This window comes from Gnatocerus cornutus, chromosome 4, assembly GCF_029298725.1.
Source record: "Gnatocerus cornutus isolate USDA-ARS CGAHR chromosome 4, icGnaCorn1.1, whole genome shotgun sequence".
Taxonomy (NCBI): Eukaryota; Metazoa; Arthropoda; class Insecta; order Coleoptera; family Tenebrionidae; genus Gnatocerus; species Gnatocerus cornutus.
The window spans coordinates 17,448,099-17,469,186 of NC_142236.1; the positions used below are offsets into that span (position 1 = coordinate 17,448,099).

General features: G+C 33.2%; 1 protein-coding gene across 1 annotated transcript; it reads right to left on the minus strand.

Moving 5' to 3' along the window:
* Nucleotides 1-17,715: 17,715 nt before the first annotated feature.
* Nucleotides 17,716-20,787, minus strand: LOC148176494 (acyl-CoA Delta(11) desaturase-like). Its single transcript, XM_088035120.1, has 6 exons — nt 20,725-20,787; nt 18,761-18,991; nt 18,577-18,707; nt 18,325-18,530; nt 18,064-18,246; nt 17,716-17,965 (listed from the first exon to the last, which is right to left on the minus strand). Exons 2-6 carry the CDS (start codon nt 18,981-18,983, stop codon nt 17,716-17,718), a joined length of 993 nt encoding a protein of 330 aa, XP_087891246.1. The 5' UTR covers nt 18,984-18,991; nt 20,725-20,787.
* Nucleotides 20,788-21,088: the final 301 nt, after the last annotated feature.

Below are 21,088 nucleotides of genomic sequence, written 5' to 3' on the forward strand. Positions count from 1 at the left end.
TTTTTCTGTCACATAGAATTGGATGTATTTTAAGCTTTATTGTGATTATGACTGATCTTTAAAATAATTTGAAATAAGTTGTCTATTTATGTTCTGCTCTCTATCGATGCCTGAAAGTTGTCGATGTCGACGGTGGTTCGTTCATAAATTACAGCAATACCCGAAATTCCATGCTCGCAACTGTACTCACAATTGAAATGGTTAAAAGGATGAGATTTGTTATTTAACACAAAAAAGTTGTTTGTTGTTTGTATAGTATTGAAAACGTAAACTGCAACTTGCTCTATCTCAGGCACCCTCTATCTCAAGCATTTCTTCAGAAAATTGTTTTATTTTACTGAAACTTTTAATAATCGTTTGAAATACAATAAAAAACAAATGTAGAAAATTACTATTCCAAAAATGTATTTAAGAAGTTGCAAAAATTGAGATTGACTAAGTTGCCACTTAGACGACGATATCCCATTTTTTCATTTTTTTAATGAGAACACTTAAAGAGATTTTTACTTTAAATTGCTGCCACCAAAAATCGATAAAAGCATTGAGAAGCCTCATGATGTGATAATACGAACTAAAATGAAATATATGAATTCTAGCAAGCGCAATTTTCTAGTAATTCAATTTAACCAAGCAATGTTTTTTATGAATAAAATGAGATACGCCTCTATGTTTTACCAGCGACGAAATATGTAAAAAATAGAGATTTATTGACCTCCGTCAAAAAAATTCAAAATGGACTTTACAACTTTACGACCTCAGCCGACATTACGTTATACAATTCTAAAACTAAGACATTTAAATTAAATAATTGGGTTTTTCAAAATTCATGAGAACTGTCACATCTAACATTTGTAAATTTCATCATTTGTCAATTCTGTCAATTTTGTAGTTGGTGCACAAAAAGTACACAAGATGGCGCTGTATAAAAAACGTTTTAATATTACGCAGAAAAGAACAATCGTAACATCTTGATCCTTTGAATCTTAGTATAGTAGGTATATTTTAATTTAAATATCAATATATTTATAATTTATGTAAATATTTTGAAAATGTATTTTTGACCGCTTTTCTATAGCTTCAGACCACTGTGCGGCGTAGCCGGAGTGTTTTAATGATTGAGCGCTGTAAAATGGTTAACGCACAAGAGTTGTATTAAACTTTTGGGCCGAAAAATTTTAATTTAAATAATTGGGTTTTTCAAAATTCATGAGAACTGTCACATCTGACATTTGTAAATTTCATCATTTGTCAATTCTGTCAATTTTGTAGTTGGTGCACAAAAAGTACACAAGGTAGCGCTGTATAAAAAACGTTTTAATATTACTTTAAAAATAGAAATATTGTCTTAATTGAGATAATAATTTAGGTAGATTCCACTTTGGTGATCAATCTTCATTATGGTAAAATGATTTTAATTTATAAACGCATCTGAAGAGCAGACGATTTGGGCAATTTTTACAGCACGGCGTGTGTAAACGTCCAGGGCGCTTGTAAATCTAGTGTTTCCGAAAATGTCAATTGAATGTTAATTTGACGTTTACAATTCAAGAGGCCAAAAATAATTTTTTCTACAATCTTGCAGTTTATAAATATTTTGAAGGTTCCTATTAGGCACATTTTCCTAAAACGGTTAAGTTAGTCAATCGTCATGCAAGTATCACCTGTCATCAAGTAATTTTTTATAATGTTTTCTAATACCTGAATCAATTCACAAAACAGTGTTTTAATGAGTTAATAAAGTAACGGTAACAACAGAAAAATAATGTTGTAATGTAACTCTTAAAACACTCCGCTACGTCAAAACGACCAAAATTCTTTTATGGTTTGTTCTGTTGTTTCTTCTTGCTGTTTTTTTTTGGTTTTTCTGTCAATTTTTTATTTAGTTAACCATTTGATTCTTCGGATCTTCAACTGTTTTTTTTTGTTCCGCTAGTTTTTTTCCGAGTCTTCTATTGGTTTTCCATCTGACTGTTCTTTCAGTTTATTTGCCAGTTTTATATTTAGTTCTACTATTGTAGCTTTGTTTGATTTTTCTTTTCGTTTCGTTTTCAGATCTTTTTTTGAATTTTTTGTTGCTCGTGTTTTTTATCCTCATTTCCATGAAGATTTATTGTTAATTCTTTTAATTCTTTTTTGGTGTTTGTTTTAGTTTTTATTGTTTGGTTTTTATATCCCCGCTTTGAATATTTCTTTTCATTCCTTTTTCCGTTTTTTCGGTTTTCCTTTTAATCCCTTTTTTGATTTTTATTGACAATTTTGGATTCATGTTCAAAATCGGCTCCTTACTACTCCGACTGAGCCAAAATTCAATCGTAATCAGGTCAGGTCAGGAAGACGGGATCGTGAGTGGAAAGAGACTTGAAGATGGTGGCGATTTCAAAGATGTCGTAGTAAATTTGAACACGACGAAGAGGCATTAGTTCACAGGATTGGCATTAAGATCACTTTGAAAAAAACAGTTTTTCTCTTGCTATTTCTCATTGTTTTTAAAAACTACAAACGATGAGAACTTGAAATTTTCAATCAAAAGTAAGCAAACTAGACAAATCAATTGAAAATATTCACATAATTGTGATACTTCTGGTTATACCGGAAATAGTTGTGAACTCGTGTATTATGAATGAAACAGTTTATACGAGTACATATTATATTGCATTTTTGAATTCTACATCCAAATTAAGAGTCACTTTGTATACAGGATGTCCCAGAACTCGCGCCTCAGAGAGAAAGGGCTTATGCAGGCAACAATTCTGAACCAAAATTTTGAAACCATAATTTTTTAACTCAAAAAATAACCGAGATAAGACCAAAAAACTGTAGCCAATCCCGAAGCCAAACAGAATTTGAAAATTGGTAACTATGGACACATACTATCATCCATTGGTCAGTTAAGCATTAGACTCTCGTTGCCTAGAAAATTGGGATGGCCATTTACTCCACTTCTCGAATAAGCTTTTGGTCAACTTAGTCAATTTTTGTTTTGAAATTTACCATCTGTATTGCTGTCGGCACCCTCCCTTGCTCTCTGGAGCGCGAATTCTGGGACAGCCTGTATAGTGTGCTGTATCATCTAAATTATACCATTTTAAAGATATCGTTAGAAAAAAACACTTAAACAGAAATAGTATATTATAATACAAGTTTATAGGCAAGCCTTTAAAACACGCACGACGAGATTAAGAGCACGACGCGTCAGCGGAGTGCTTTTAACGTCGTAAGTGTTTTAAAGGCGCTTATAAACGAGTGTTATACGCTATTTTTTATTATACCTATCCATTTACAATCCTTAAGGAGCATTGAAAAATTGTGAATTTACCCAATAAAATTATCAAAGGTTGTTTGTGAATCGTTTTTGTAGAGACGGTTAGCAAGCAATTGTTTGTTTACGTTGTTAAGAACATTTTTTCACGTTTGTAAAAATCCGTTCAGAAAATGGCTAGCAGAACATGCAGAACTGCGATTAATTCTGAATCTACCCGACGCTGAGAAGTATGCTGGTCATGCTTTCCGACGAACTTCATACGATTATGGCAAACAGTGGTGGCATCGATGAGTTGAAACGTCAGGTGAGATGGAAATCTTCGAGTGTGGCTAGTGGCTATATTGAAGAATCCACCTTAAACAAAATAGTTGTTTCCAAACGCATTAATGGTGTTCTGAACACATCGGTTGCTAAATCAACTTCATCAAGAGCTGTGGACGTTCAACAGAAGAATGAAAATGAAAAAGCTTCTACAAGTTATGAAGTAGAAGCAACATGTTGAAGAATCGAGTCTACAAACGTTTTATTTTGTTTCGAGGATTTTCCTCAACAACGTGGTTGTTTTATAAAAACAGTGTAATCAATAATAGAAATTAAAGAGAAGTCATTACAAGTTGTTAATCATTTAGTTTTCCTGTATTGAGTTTCTACTGCCATTCAAATATAACTCTAACACAACACACAACAGTAACCAGCTTAAAGCGGCGGGCTTTGAAATTTCAAACAATAGTAATTGTAATTTTCATGTTTATATTATAAATAAAAATTGGTCCTGACATTTCGCTATTTCTTGTTACCTAGACGACTTTAAAGCTTTAGTGTTTTAAAGACCCCTTTTTGCACGCTTTTGCGTGTTTTAATTTAGGATTATGATGCAGGTATAATAAAAAAACATTTAAAATGGATTTTTGTTTCCAAGATAAGTAAACTGTGGGCTATTTAAAATCGCCACTTTAATTGAAAAGGTAAAGAAAATGTAAAGAGACAACTGTTAAGATGACAAAAAATGAACTTTATGTGTTAAATCCAACTCTGCAAGCTGTTGGGTGAAACCTCGTAAAAGTGGTAGCGTTGTTAAACGGAGGACACTCTGCAATCTCCAACAAAATCCTCGTCTTTGCCCACTGGAAAATAAAATCAGATTCCAAATACGCACACTCAATTTGAAGTAGTTCAATACTGCAATTCTCGGAACAAAAATCACGAGAAATATAAATTAACGCATTGTTAATCAGACTGACGACACTAAATTGATGTTTATCAAAAACTCCACGTGATAACATCTCGATTTGATTGCTAGTTAAATCTAGTTCAATTGAAGTATTGATAGGAACACCATCAAACGCACGACTATGAATTGCTGATATATGGTTACATGTGAAACTTAAAAAAATTCTTCTATATTGGAGGAACGTGAAGACACCTTCTTGGAGAAGCTTCACATGGTTCGACATCACATCTAAACGTGTCAAAACGGGTAAATTTACAAAAGCTGCCGGATTTAACATCACAAGATCGTTCTTGGTCAGATCAAAAACATCAAATTAGTCAAGTTAACAAATGCTCCTTTATCGTCTTAATTCCACACTCTTGGCTATAACTTGCAAACCGTTTATTTGTGAAAGCGGAACCTCTGTCGCAAACAATCCTTCGTGGAACGCCAAACACTTCAAATATGCCCTTCAGGGATACGATGACTGGGCCAACTTTTGTACTTTGTACAGGCTTCATGAAGACAAACTTAGTAAAGCCATCGACAGCAACCACTAAGTAGCTGTTCTTCTTCTTCTTGGTTCGTACGAAAGGCCCAAAATGATCAATGTGTATCGTGTCCATGGGTTCGGGAATCTTTTCTATTGAATTCAGAAATCCTGGCTTCATCCCGGTCTTCCCCTTTTTATACTGGCATTGCAGGCAACTGGCTACATACTTCTTTGTGTAGCGCCTCATGCCTGGGAACCAGTAGGTGTCTTTGATGGTGTCTAAAGTTTTCTCTGTTCCAAAATGTCCTTTGTCATCATAGTTGAATTTTAGAATCTGGTTGCGAACATGTCTGGGGACCAACCATTTGGGGCCTAATGGTGTTTTTTTATACACCCTGTTGTCATCTAACTGGAACTTCGAGTGAATGATTGCTTCTTCTTTATCTACCGGTTTCCTCCCCAATACCTCATTGAGATACTTGCATCTCTCGTCAGTTAACTGTGTAGACAGTATCCAGTCTGAGTCGGAGATATCAATCCCGACGTAAGCAACTTCTACTCGATCATCAAGAGCGTTTCGACTGAGAGCGTCTACATGACACATTTTAGTCCCTGGTCTGTATTCAACAGAGAAGTCATATTCTTAAATTTCTAACCACCATCTTCCTACTCGTGGTAAGAGGTCTTGTTTGGAAAAAGTCGTTCGACTACAAATCTCAATCTCAACAAGTAGACTCGGAATTGTTTTAAGCTGTACATTACCGCCAGTGTTTCCAGTTCATAAGAATGGTATCGTTGTTCTTCTTTCGACGTCTGTCGGCTGTAGTAATGAATTGGGTGGAGGTTAACTTTGTCAGGACCTTGCATAAGGATTCCACCTATTTCCCATTTAGAGGCGTCCGTGTGTACTTCAGTTGCTCCTGATTTCGGGTTACAAAGCTAATATCGGCCGGTCAATTAACCGCTTCTTTAGTTCGTCAAATGCTCTGTCTTGTTCTTCTGCCCACTCAAAAGTTACGTCCTTTCGAGTGAGTTTTGTCAGGGGTTTTGCAATTTGTGCGAAGTTTTTGACATATCTTCTAAAATACCCGGCGAGTCCAATGAATTGCCTTATTTCATAAACGTTCTTTGGTTTTGAACAGCGATGAGCCACGTAACCAACGTCGCCACAATTGAAGCATCTGACAGTTCTGCCTAAGGTTTTGTTGTCTGCTCTGTTCTTAGCTCCAGACTTATAAAAGGCTGAGACTCTGTCCCTCGAAAACTTCTGTGTGTTACAGAATAACCTTTGGGTTAGTCTACCTCTCAAATCTGATTTGTAACGATCGGATCTTTCAGTGGATGGGAGAGCTGCAATGAACTCTGAATACAGTAACTCCGGACTGCTGTAACGTCCCGCTCTGGCGCCTGTTTTTATCATGGTATCATCAATACCGTCAATGATACATGATATGGCGTTAACATCAGAAATTTAGCATGATCTAATCAGTCCCATTTTCTCAAAGAAATAGTTTGCCCACGACTCGTCATGTCTTTTAATTCTGTCCATCATAGCTCGAAGCAAATGAGCAAAATCTTTGTGCTGAGGAAAAGTTCTCGTCAGTAAGACTTTCCATTCTTCCCAAGTATGATCGTATGTGGTTAGGTTGTCGTACCAGTTTCTTGCAACGCCTTTCAGACGACTCTGCATGTGTTGTATCATGATGAGTTCAGACCAGTCATTTATTCGCCCAAGCTGTTCAATTTAGTAATGGTCATTGCCTTGATTGCTGGGTCAAACTCAGGAATGGCATCGAAGGTCATTCTATGCGAGATTGTCGAAGGGTTACTTGCTCTTGACAATCTGTCGACAACTTCTTCGAGTTCTCTTATTCTTTCGCAATCGCTGCGAGAAGATCTAGGCACCACGACCTTGGACCTCGGGAAATTACTTTCTGTATGCCTTTCTTGTCGCAGTCTCTTGTTTTGGTGCGTTTTATGCCCTTCATTACCTGACTCACAATCGGTTGAACTGGATGAGTCCATGTGACGCTTTTTGTGCTTGCCCATATTCTCAACTAAATTCTAATTAAGGGTCTACTGAGCGGTTGGAACAATAAATTCGTGTTGGAGCAAAGATGAGTTTAAAAATCAGGATTTAAGTTTCTCTGCGTTTTGAGCCCGTGAAATTTCTGGTTCTAGTAGGTAAAAATTTTACGGGCGTAATTTTTTTTTCAATTAATGGAAAATGTATGTATAAAATCCGCAAATTTCCAGTTTCCATAGTACGTAATGGCAGAATGTTTTTTAATTGAAAAATGTAATTTTCGTTAATGTAGTCCGAAATTTTTCCTCACTGATCGCCGGGGAAAGTTTAAAATTACTTATTATTTTATTATTTTTATTTGAGAAAAACGTATTTAATTTTTTTTAACCAAACCTTTTACCTGACACATGAGTTTTTGGGCCTTTTTTACTTTGTTGTTTTCTGTGATTTAAAAATTAACTCTTCATAATAATACATCCCGATAATCAAGTCTGTTCAAATGCATAATTTAAGATTTAAATTTATTATCGGTGATGGAGACAGTAGTGTGTATAAGAAAATTCAAGCAGCAAGACCATATAGACCAACATATTTTATTCAAAAAATTGAGTGTAGAAATCATGTTTTAAGAAATTATTGTACAAAATTGCGCGAAATTTCAAAAATTCCCAGAACAGACCTTCAAGTTGGAAAATTTTTGCGAACAAATATACTTAAATTTAGAACAGCTGTAGTAAGTGCGATTAGATACAGAAAAAATAAAAATTTGCCATTCTCAGAAAAAATCGAAAATTTAAAACGAGACATTCATAATGGACCTTCTCATATATTCGGTGATCATAGTAAATGCGCAACTTACTTTTGTAATAAAGTTGGAAATACCACAAATTTGATTGAGTATAATAATTTTAAAAATTAATCTCTCTACGATATATTTTTACCTGCATTAAATAGAGTCGCGAATTTGTTAGTTAGTTTACTTTACGACGTGGATAATAACATAGTGGAATGTTTCAATTCTGTCGTTAATAAATTCGTAGGTGGGAAACGAATTAACTTTTCTCTTGCCGGGTCTTACCAAGGAAGATGTTATGCTGCAGCATTGAATTTTAATAGTGATCATACTTTTGTATATAAATTTTTAAAAAACAATGCGGGATTTGATACTCCGGGAATATACGTTAATAAATTTCGGGAACATAAATTAAAACAAAAGAAGAAAAAGCATGGTAGAAAAATTAATGTTAGATTACAAAGTGCAGATTCGGATTATGGTGCGTGTAACAAAAACTCAGAATCCAACGAAGTAGTTCCGGACATATTATTGGAGGAGTACGAAACAAGAAAAAATATATTTTTAAATGAGCTGTCATTGGCCAATGGTTTAGATATTGAAAGAAAAACAGTTCAGCAGCGGCATAGCGATGAATGGAACAAAGAACGGCAAATTAGATTGACAGCGAGTAATTTCGGAAAAATTTGTAAAATGAGAGACGGAACAGACACGTCAAACACGGTAAAGTCATTGTTATATGGTTCTGGTTTGAGGTCAAAAAAACTACCGAATGCATTACAATACGGAGTTGATAGTGAAGAAAAAGCCACAAATAAATTTATGGAAATCACGGGTTTAAAAGTTCATAATTGCGGTTTGTTTATAGACGATGATAAAAAATTTTTAGGCGCCACCCCTGATGGGTTAATTGGAACTGATGCGATAATTGAAATTAAATGTCCTTATTCAGTAAGAAACAGCACCATTGAAAGAGCGGTAAACGAGAAACTTATAGACTTCTGTCAAATTAATCCTAATAACGAAGGTACAATAGAATTAAAACGGTCCCATAATTATACTCGTATGTATCAAATTCAAGGTCAGCTGCATATTACTAAACGGGATAGATGTTTTTTTGTAGTTTATACAAAACTAGATTTGAAATATACAATTGTAGAGAGAGACAATGATTTTTGGAATACATTTATGGTTTCCCATTTGGAAAATCATTATATGAATGCTTTACTTCCTGAAATAATAGATTCTAGAGTTAGCCGAGAACAAACGATTAGAAGAATTTTAAAGAAAGACTTATAAATTATGTTCGTTCAAATGTCCGGATTGTCATTTCTAAAATAAAGTAATAGTTAGAGTCAAAAGAGTGCAGCAGGCCTATTGGGGAGAGCACTTAAAAAAAACGCGCCGTCTCTCTGTACCCCAAGGGTGGTGTGGAAAACAGTGAATTATATTACAGTTTAAAAATATTATTTCTCAATTCACTTGCTACAAGTACCTTCGATGTTTGTTGCCGAGAGCGACCAGTTGGGTCTTTACCTACTTTGACCCGACAGCAGTTTATTACAATTGGGCGGAACGTCAGTGACCCCCTAGTGAGCGGTCGTAAATCATGAGATTTGCATAAGATGATTTGCGTTAGTTGTACTGTTGGTTGCCTATTTTTGATTTGTTTTTTTCTTAATAACTTCAAAATTATAGCATAATGACAAAAACAAAAATGTCACCTCCATAGAGGTTTTAATTCTCCACATGTTGATATTTTTTTTAACTTCGTAGATTGCTTCATATTCCTTAAAAACGAAAAATGGGAATTTCAGTTTTCAAATTAATTAAAGTCAAATTTTTCACTTTTTCAAAATTCGAAGATGTCACCTCCATAGCTCTACCTGAGACGCATACATACAGAGGTCGAGCGATTTTTCAAAAACCAAAATGCGCTTCAAAAACGAAAAATCGTAAGCCATATACCGGGTATATGCGTAGCGTAGACCCTTAAATGCAAACAGTTCCGTTATTTGTTGATGTGGCGCAGTTTTAAGTAAAAAATTAGGTTCTTTGACAAATTCTGCGTCAATTGAGGGTAATTGAGTCGCAATAGTTCTTCAGATCACTAGGCTTGGGATTGAAGAAGCTTAAAAGTTTCACGATTTCAAAATTGTTTTAATTTTGGAGGCAAATTTTGGAGTGGAATTACGTCGCGATAGCGTTTCAGATAACCGAGCCAAAGTCAACGACTTAAAATTTGATGGTTATCAAAAATATGAAAATTTTGAATGAGCTAATTAACCATCTGTCAAATTTAAGTTTTACAAAACAATTTAATTTTTTCGGTTAATTTTAGATAAAATATGTGCAATAGCATTTCGATATATTTCAATTCTAAAACTAGCTTGATTTTTTTATTTTATCTAACACATTTATATAAAACTATCATAATAGCACTCACTTTAAACAAGTAAAGTGATAAATAACTCACTAGTAAGTTATAAGAATAATTTACTCTCATATTAACAGAATAATTAATAATTAATAATTAATTAATTCAAACTAACTTTTATTTCAATTTAATATAGTAATACAGATAACAATTAACATTTTATTAAAATAAAATTTAAAAAGGTTTATGAAATATAAATGTGTAAAATTTTTATGAGCGACAATGAATCGATTACGTCATTTGTCAACCACGCCAAAGCTTTTTTAAATGGAATTAGTTTTTGACATTGATTTAAAAAATCAAATTATTTTCACTTCTAGAAGATATTTATGGACGTGTTAAATAAAATTTTATATGAAACTCATGCATTATGGCTATAAGTTACTTGAATTATTCACACGCTCTTACGTCGCTTGAGACCAAACTTTTTCTTGACTTATTAGCTAAATAACACTATAGTCCTACAATAGATATTTATTATATAAGAATGTAAGGAAGCAAATTATTCACGACAAAAAAATCAGTTATTCTCGAGATCGTAGATTGAGAGAAAAAGATTTTTAGAGTAAATAATTTGCCTTTACACTCGAATGTAATACAAGATTTTATCCAAAGCCTCTGTGGTAGTAAATAAGGCATTAAAAAAATTGACAGAAGTGACAGCAGTGACAAATTTTTAGCGTTTAGAGGCCATGCTTGTATTGTCATGGAAATGTGGCATAATTTTCTCTATGGCTTCTTGAGAATAATAGAGTACTTTATTTGTTTCAAATGAGTGAATAAAGACTACTTTATTAGTGCATTTTGGATAAATAACTATTATTCAGCACAACGTGTTTGCCTCCTTTTTTGTTATTCTAGCTTCATTTTAATTAGTTGGCATCATTTCTATTTCTTAGATTTGATCAGCACCAAAAACAGCCTCTTGTTCTTAACATTATTTAGTCCTTTTACTACTTCTTTTAATTCTTCCTTTGTGGGCTTTTCTTTGAAGATATTTTTCTTCTTTTTCTTTTTCATCATTTCTTCTTCTAGATATTTTCTTACACATATTTCCATTTAGAAGCAGTTTGAAGGAATTTTTCGACTTTTTCAGCTCGCTTGGCATTTCTCCTCCTATGTTCTTGATTAACACGTATTTCTGCTCTGGTAACCTCTTTTTTAATACTCTTTACTGGTGATTCGTAGTTTTGTCTTTTCTCTTTTCTGAATATTATACAGGGTGATTTTTTAAAAAGAGCAGGCGTTGTAGAATTTTTATTTATGAACCGATTTCAAAAATTAAAAAAATAAATTAAATGGTTTTCCATTTACTATAAAGTGATGAATTTAGACTTTTTCTAAATGTCTTAGTATCTTTTGGCCGATATTCAACTTTCTTATTTTAAATTGGCAGCCATATTTTTTTTGCATAATTTGGAAGATATTAATTTTCTTGATTCAGAAATGTGTAATATGTTTCACAAGTCACTTCATTCACTCTTATAAAGGTTAATTTTGATTATCACGGGGATGTTGCACTTTATGGACACCAGAAATCGTTAATTAACATCGACAAAGCGACAATTTCACCAATTAGGACTTTTGTTACAATCTAAAGCAAGCCAAAGGATAGATGTCGTTTGTGACACAAGATGTTAACAGATGGGTGTAAACGTAGTTTCCAATTTTGACGTAATAAAATTGGAAACAAACTTGATAAAGCCGCATTTTTTTCTCAACTTTTGAAGACAATTTGCATTGAATCTAATATAACAGCTGAGATATTTTTAACACATTTCTATTTAAAAAAATAATAATTTAGGGGTTGATATCACAACCCCCACAACTAACTAAAAATTACATTTTTAAGGCGGCGCGACGCCAAAACTATCACTGATAAAAAACAAATTTTTGCGTCAGCTTCTAGAGCTTTGTCAACTGTGAGCGTATGCAAATTATTTTTATTTTTAAAATTAAAGATGATTTTGGGGGTGGACACAAGTGTTGCCGGACCCTGTATAATCTAGTCTGATTTTTTTTTTCTTCTTGACAATTTTTTGACTTTTCTCGTTTTTATTACACCGAAACTTTTAAGCGTTACTTTTACATTTGCTCATATTTTTTGTTTATACTTTTACTTTTTCTTCCCTCTTTTCATTGGCATAATTCGGATTTCATCCCCCTTCAACTCCTGATTTTTTTAATCTGAAACTCGGTTATTTGTTGTCGAACGTGAATTTAGAATCTGTATAAAATTTTGCGTAAAATAAGTTTAAATAACGTAACGTTGCTAAAAAAATAAGCGAGAAATCGACTGTAGAAAGTTTTCATAATTGTAGTCATAAAATTTTTTAATTTCGATTTCCGGAAAAACCAAGAACGAATTCTTAGCAAACAAAATTCGAGAGAAAAGATGGCGGAAAACCACATCTTTCTATCTGTCAAAGTTTCCGACAATAAAATTAAAATATTTATTTACTCTCTGGCGACTCCCCAAAATTTAAGTCGGCCATAATATCTCAGTTATTTGTTGAGGTTCGGAAAAAATTATAACATTTTTGAATTCAGCGTGAGATTTTTAGTTAAATGAGCACCAACAACTTTAACTTTGCCTCAAAAATAAACGAAACCGTAAATCAAAAAGGTCTTTCTGGAGATTTTCAAGAAACTTTTTTGGGACAAAAAGGTCATTAAATACCTTTGAGTTATACGTTATACGTTATACGAGCAGCTCGAGATCTATCAACTGGTCAGTTTTCTGATCGCCAGGTCAGTTTACGAGAAGCGATTAAAAAAAAAATCAAAAAAAATTGTCAATACAGTCGAAAAAAAATTGCGAAAAAACGGACTATCAAATCTGACAGCAAATTCTAAAAGAACAAAGCGCAAGAAAAACTATTCCGCAGACCGTTTCTTTCTATTTGTCGTAGATTTAAAGATATTGAGCATTAAAAATTTCGGAACTGAAAAGTCACTATCCGAAACTTTAATTAGTCATAACTCAGTTATTTGTTATCGTACGTAGATGCTGAGCCTAGAATTGGACTAAAGTTTTTAAAATTTTCAAAAAATTTTATTCAAGAAAACAACAAAATCGTGAAATTTAAGCAATTAAAAATGCGAATGTTTTCAGGCTTGCCTATCGTTGATCGTTATTTCTAAAATCGTCTTGCATAAATCCACGGTTGTGTAAAAAACATGGTGCGCATTTACAAATTAAGGTACCACACCTTTCACTTTCAAATTAGAAGTACTTAGTTAGATGCTTTCTTCTTTGTGCCACTTGCAATTAACACTTTCAACTTGACTAAAACTAATAAGGTTGATTTAAAAGCTATTTGATTTGAATTATTGTTCTTTTGTCAAACTTTGTGTCTATTTTTGCCTTTATTTTCTAAGCTTTATTGATTTTTTGCTCTATTTTTTCAGAGCAACCAGATCTCATACTCGGCTTTCAAATCGGATTGGACAAGTGCGCAAACATCAAAGCAGAAGAATCTTATAATATTTATTATGAACTCTCAAAAACCAGTCTCATTGTCATTTATGAATATATTTTTACTATCATTGGAGGCTTTTGTAACAGTGAGTACCTAAACTTAATTGTATTACAAAATTACTATTTTTATTAATTTTTTTTGCAGATTTTGCATAGTTCTGGCTCGTTCTTCGCTATTCTTAATCAAGTTAATGACTAAAATTAGTAAAATTAAATTACTTAAAGTGCAGCTAATTCACATTTTTAGTTGTAATTTGCACTTTCATTAAATCACAAGTAGAATTCTTTCGTAGCTTTTATTAGTTTGTTTGATCCGAATGTATGTATACATTGATGCTAAAAATTAAAGAATGTGGTTTTGAAAAAACACGTGTTTTGCACAATACTTTTGTACGACAATAATTGATCATAACTTTTCGAATTCGTTGCGGAGAGAAGACGTTTCTGACTAAATGGTAAAACTGAGGCCAGAAAAGTGTTTTCTATCTTTTGGTAAGTATATAATTTATTTTTTTTGTAGTAATCGATAGCTAAACTTGCATCTCTCTATCTGTCAAAGTTTCTTCAAAATTGTGGCTTTTCGACGGGAACCCGAAATTTTAATTACCAATGACTCAATTATTTGTGAACGTACGCGAACTTTGAGCACGAATTTAGATTCAGTCTGAAATTTTGGGTTAAATGAGCTCCAATATCGTAAATTTGATTCACAAATAAACTAGGTATTGACTGAAATGGGTTTTTAAAAGGTCTTATTAGAATAATTTAAAAAAAAAAATGTTTCAAGGCGATAGCTACATACAATGTCTTTGAGTTTTATGTTAATCAAAAGAAGAACTTGAAGTCTAACGTGTGGTTAAATTTCAGATCGATAGAATACGAGAAAGAAACAAAATACAAAAAATTATTTTTTTAGATTGAGTAATTTTATTTTTTGAAAAAAATTGCCTAAAGTTTAGAAATCTGAAAGCGGATTATAAGAAATACAATCGAGAGAAAAACGATGAAAAAGATCGCATTTTTCTATTTGCTTTACTTTTCGAAATATGAAGCAACGATATTCCGGACCTTTAGAACCCACAACTTTAATTGTCAATAACTCAGTTATTTGTTGATGTACAAGAATTTTTAGCATAAATTTGGATTCAGCCTAAAATTCTGCGTAAAACGAGCTACAATAACGTAAGTTTGATTCACATTCACATTCACATAAGTTACATATTGACCGAGGTAGGTTTTCAAAAAGTCTTTTTGGGATGCGTTTTAAAAAACTGTTTCAGGTCGAAAACAACGCTGAATGCCGTTTAAAACCTAAACCGAAACAGTTATGAAAAAGATAGATGTTGCGTTCAAAACGGGTGGCATTTTTCAGCACGACAGACAATATGAAATTAACGTTGGAAACAATTGAAAAATCGACCAAATTATCAGTTGCAAGACACTATTTATATAGAACGACAAAATAAAAAAAGATTGAACGACGTGAAATTTTATTTCCCAGTAAATTAAAAAAATCGGGCGGCAAGTTATATTTATCAAGACAATAAAATTTTTCTCCAAGCAATTAAGTGATTCCACCTGGTTGTTTAATAACTTCAACGACAGAATGGCAGACTAAAAAATTTTTTAACGACATAAATTTTAATTTCTTGACAGCCATACTAGAACAACCAAATAAAACCAGCAAACGAGCGAACGTAGGAGATAGAAAAAAGCTCAAAATCGGAGAAACAAACTTTCAAAATATCTTGCACGACAATTGAAAAAAAATTAGTTTGCCGTTTTTAATAGATTGCCCGACTGGTTATTTATTTACTTGTTGTGAGGTAAAGTTTGTTCGTTGCCGATTTTAGCCATTTTCTCAAAGAAAACATGTCGATCACATATTTTTTTGTTGCCAAAATAATTATTAATGTCTGACATTCACCTCTTCTCATCGTTCATACTCGGTCGTTCAGTTATTTAAATTTGATGTTGATTAACTTTTATTGCTTATTTTTTTTTTCATTTTTGATAATTTTTTTAAAAATATTTTTGGTAAAAGTAGAACATATTACACATTTCTGAATCAAGAAAATTAATATCTTCCAAATTATGAAAAAAAAAATATGGGTTTCAATTTAAAATAAGAAAGTTGAGTATCGCCCAAAAGAAACTAAGACATTTAGAAAAATTTTAAAATCATCAGTTTATAGTAATTAAAAAACCATTTAATTTGTTTTTTAAATTTTTGAAATCGGTTCATAAATAAAAATTCTACAACGCCTGCCGTTTTAAAAAAATCACCCTGTATATACCCCGTTCGAAACCCATTTTTCTCACTTTTTTTGTTGAGAGGGAGCTGTTTTATTATATTGTAATTTTCACATTTCTGAAATTAAAGGTTTTTTTTGTTTTTAATTGCATTCCCACATCGGATGCGTTAATAGCTTTATTACCAAAGCAAAGTTAAACATCACATTTTTTTATTCAATATAAAAATAACATTTAATAAAACTTAAAAAGCCTGGTCCTTTCCAGCTGTCAAGCTTTTCAGTTTAGTACAGTTGCGGCGGATGAAAAGTAAGACAAAATGACAAGTTCAATATTTTGTCAAAGAAAATTTATTGGATCAATTCTTGGTGTTGTTGACAAATTATCAAAATTACCAAACACCAAATTTGACAAAAAATGCTGACGCGCGTTTCGATAGCAATGCTATCATCATCAGAGCGATGATTAAACTGTCATCTCTCTGATGATGATAGCATTGCTATCGAAACGCGCGTCAGCATTTTTTGTCAAATTTGGTGTTTAGGGAATAAATTGTAATTTTGATAATTTGTCAATATTTTGTCTTTGTAAAACCACCTATAATTGAAGTTTTTGAAATGTCAGTTCGATTGTCATTGAGACAGGACGATTCAGTGTCGTAGAAGAAAAAACTTTAGTTCAAACTTCAAATATTTAATAAAATTAAATGTTGTTAACAAAAATTAATATTTTATTGCTGCATCACCGGAATTAATAACACTTTCAAGTCTCCGTGGCATCGACATAATAGCATGTTGAACGAAATGTTCAGGTATCATTTGCCAGCTGTCCGAAATGCTCTGGATCAATTTTTCGCGATTATTGGGCAAAATTTGTTCATTTATATTTTTGGTCATGATACCCCGAATGTTCTCAATAGGATTCAGGTCGAGACTCTTTGCCGGCTAAGGTAATGTTTGCGCCCTATTGTTCTGTAAAAAATTGCTGACAGGGCTCGGACTGCAGTTGAAAAGGGGTTTTTGCGAAGAAAATTACCTAATACCACGGACGAAGACGTGGTTGATATTTTGATATTTTTCTTCAACCAGTTCCTTGCTTCTTCGGATTGTTCCCGTCTCTCGAAACTAACGTTTTGCACGTAAAATCGTATTCTTATTGACACCAACTTTATTTGCAATAGTTTTTATGGCGAGTCCATCTATCAAACGAGCTAGAATCAGAGCTTTTTGCAATTCTGTGAGTTGGGGCATTTTAAAAATGTTTGGGACAACTCTGGTTTATTTTCTGTTGACAGTGACATTGTGATCCTTGATTAAAACCTAATTTACACCTTATAATTTTTTAAATTTTCAAATACAGGGTGAAAAGTCGATGTCTTAGTTTTCATCCGCCGCAACTGTACAAACATTTTATACAACTTGTTAGGTTTTCACCAGTCATTAGAATGAGTAATGTAATGAAAAATGTGGCTCCATTACAGCACCGAATTTGACATTCGCGTCTAAAAGTTGGAACGGAACCCCCGCGAATGTTGAGGGTTTACTGTAAGAGTAAAACAGTAAAATTTAATATTTGGAACATTCTAATTAGGAGTAGTAAAGTAGTACCGGTTTCACTCCACAAATCCCGATTTGTGGAGCGAAACCGCCACTACCTTATGTAAAATAATGTACAAGGGGTTATTTGTAGAACAAACACAATATATTTTATTATTGTATAAAACAGAAAATTTCTGTCAACTCACGAAACCCTTTTATTAATCAATAAACTTTGAGCGACCCGTCTCCTTTCATCAAAATGGTTTTCCGAACTAAATCCTTCGATGGGCTCTTTAAATCGTACGCCAGTCCCAATTTTGCGCACACTTTTATGAATAAAGTTGTAGGATTATAACCATAACACCCCAATTCAGGTGATTTATAGTCCCAAGGAAAAGTGTGATGGTAATTGTGATAACCTTCACCCAACGACCAAAAGTCAACCAACATATTGTCAGCGGGGTGAATGTCCCTAAAAAAGATTAATAAGTGATTAGTTATTGTGTTGGTACTACTGTGATACTTAACGGATGACAGTACTGCCAATATTATTTTGACATTTCCACTCACTTGTTGTAGGGTCTGTTTCCGAACCTGTGCCCAGCGCTGTTTATCAACCAAGCACAATTCAGACCGATAAAGTATCTTGCAATGCAGACCACAACGGACCAATAAAGTGTTTCGTTCCAACAGTAGTAAGGGATCATCGTTGGAAAAATGAAGCAGGAAAACAACATTACAGGAACATAATACCTAAAATTATATCCGGTACAGACAGAAATTTGAGATGTCAAAGGTGGTGCAGTGCTACCAATCGTATGAACGACTTACTTTTCAAGAAACACTACAAGTGGATCCTCCAAGATGTCGCTACAGTCAACCTGTCGGCCCTTTTTGAGTACTTCTGGGTGTTTTTTCATCATGAGCCAGCCGAAGTGAGAAAAAAAGACTCCTCGATTTATATTGTGGGGATCAGCGTCGGTTTCACTGAATTTGTGGTGAACTCTGTGGTTTCGGACCCAGTCATAGAGAGTGTTCTAAAAAAAAATTTTACAGTCGCAGACAAGAAATTTTGATACGAACCTGTCCGGACATGGCAAACAATATCAATAAAATAATCTTCAATGGCAATCTGGCTTTGTAGGCTTTGTGAGACCATAGTCGATGGGCTCCTGCTGTTACCCCTAAACCTGATGCCCAACCAAATACAAATGCTAAAAAGGTAAGAAAACGGTAAATTGAAAATGAGTGTTTTTTTAAAAGTTACCCCAACAGAATGTTTTCCATTGATAGATGTTGTAAAATGGAAACGGGAGAAAAAAATAGAAAGGAAACAAATTCCCCACAAGGAGTGGGACAACATTAGTCCACACTAGTGGAGTTTTGAAATATCCCCAAAGTGTTGTATAATTAGAGTAAATTTGTGGGTCTTGTTGGTTTTGAGTAATTTGTTCTGTCGGTTCTGGCGATAAAAAGCTATTTGGAGCCATTGTAGAACCTGAAAATTATACAAACAATTGCAGAAGCCTGCGGAATATTGAGTTGTTTAGTTAAAAGCAATTTGTTTTCTAATAGCTTGAGAACATGTCATTCTGTTGTTTGCTTGTGAAATTCAATTTTGATTGTACAAGTAGATAAAGGAATACGTTTGTTGGGTTCCCTATTTTTAGTCATCTGAAATCTGTATTAACCCTTTAACTGTAAACTTGATTGACGTTAGAATGACAGACTTCAATGAATCAGTTGACTCCTTGAACTTGTTGTGTAGAAACGGCTCAGCGTACTTTAGGGATTGACTAGAGGGTTGAAGACCACTGGTTGACGAGCGTTGAATGACAAGTGACACGGCGGTAGGACAATTGACACAGTGAAAAGCCAAGTGGAGTGTGTCAACGGCGTTTCTTTCGATTTCCCTCACTTGCTGGTTTCCATGAGCTCATCAGTGTGTCCTAAACTTAAACTGCCTTTGTGTGGTTTTTATTTGTCAGATTGACATTAGACGTCAGTTATAAAAATGTAGTAAACCAAAGCAAGGCGTGAGTTCTGGGACATCCTGAATACAGAGCGATTTTTAAATACATCAGAATATTTTAAGTGGAGGTAGGTCTCATTAAATTTAACAACTTTTTTATGTAACATTTCCTTCTAAGTTTTAGCTTTGAGTTCGTTTTCTTTCTTCGAGAATTTTTGTTCATTAATTCGTATATCAAACAGCTGCATATAGGCAACAAACAATACTATTTTTATTATTAACTAGAAGTAGATGAATTCATTAGTAGACCAGTCAGAGAGAAAATGAACTTTTCGGGTCAAACGCAACATAGATAATGATACATTTTCAAGCTAGTAGTAAAAAAGGTAAATATTTAAACCACGGGAGCTTTAAAAAGTTCTTAGTTCGGACTAAGAACACAAAAAATTTAATCATAAAAAATTTAGGTTATTTAAAAATAGCAAACACAAATTTAAAAAATGAGTAATATTATGAATAAACTTGGTAGACATTAAAATTTAATTTAAAAAAAAATATATGAGGCAAGTATTTATTAGAGTGTGGAACCTTGTAGCTGTCGGAAAAGGAACCTGATTATGTAAAACATTTTCAATATAATTTGACTACAATAGTAGACAATGTTATAACGAGATGCGATAGGTTGTCATACAAAATCAATATTTATTTATGTACATACCAAAGTTTAAAATTAAATTTCGTTAATACCGGATTGTTCTTATTCTAAGAAAGATTTTAGAATTTTGTGTTATTGCGTCATTAGTAAAAAAAACTAATTTAAAATTGAAAATTTCAAATTTCCTGCTCAACATTTTAAAGGGCGTGCGACGCTGCATGTCTAAACTAATCTTTTTAACGCAAATATATATTTTCAAAACAATTTTATGGTTTGCGTTTTCCTTTCGTCCTATCCACGTGCAAGTAAAATTAAAAATTAAGTTTACTTTAGACAATGTCATGTTAACTCTTTAATTTTCAGTAACACCAAACTCGAAATTTAGAGCGTAAAATTTTAAATTTCACATTTTTATTCGATTTTTTTAATAACGCCGCAATATCATTGTGTCTTAAAAATGGTTGTTTAATTGTTGCCACATCAAGAAAAAAATCAACAGAAATAGACTAAATTTTAGGACTTAAATGAATTCGTAAAATACCTATTTTTGGGAGCGAATCTAGTAATATTTTAACAATACCTAATAAAAAAATATGTTACATACCTAATTTTTTCTCGTATTTTTTTGTCTGTTACACCACTGATATTATCTTGAAGAACTTTAGAATCTGTAATAATTGTTTAACTCAAACTTACTTATGTAACGGATTTTCTTGTAGGCTCAAAGAACGGCACCAAAAATTAGAATAATGGATTTATTAACGAATTTGCCAATGAATGATGTACACTCTTCAGTTATCCGGGTGGTACTGCCCGTTTCCCGTGTCCCGTCAGCAGTACCCTTTCCATTTCGGGCGCTCGTATGTTAGGGGCTCCGTTTAGGTTTGTCACCGTCGGCCACGCTACTACAATCTGCGCCCCTGCAGATTAAAGCTATGGTTTCCTAAGAAAACGGTGGCGTAATGTAG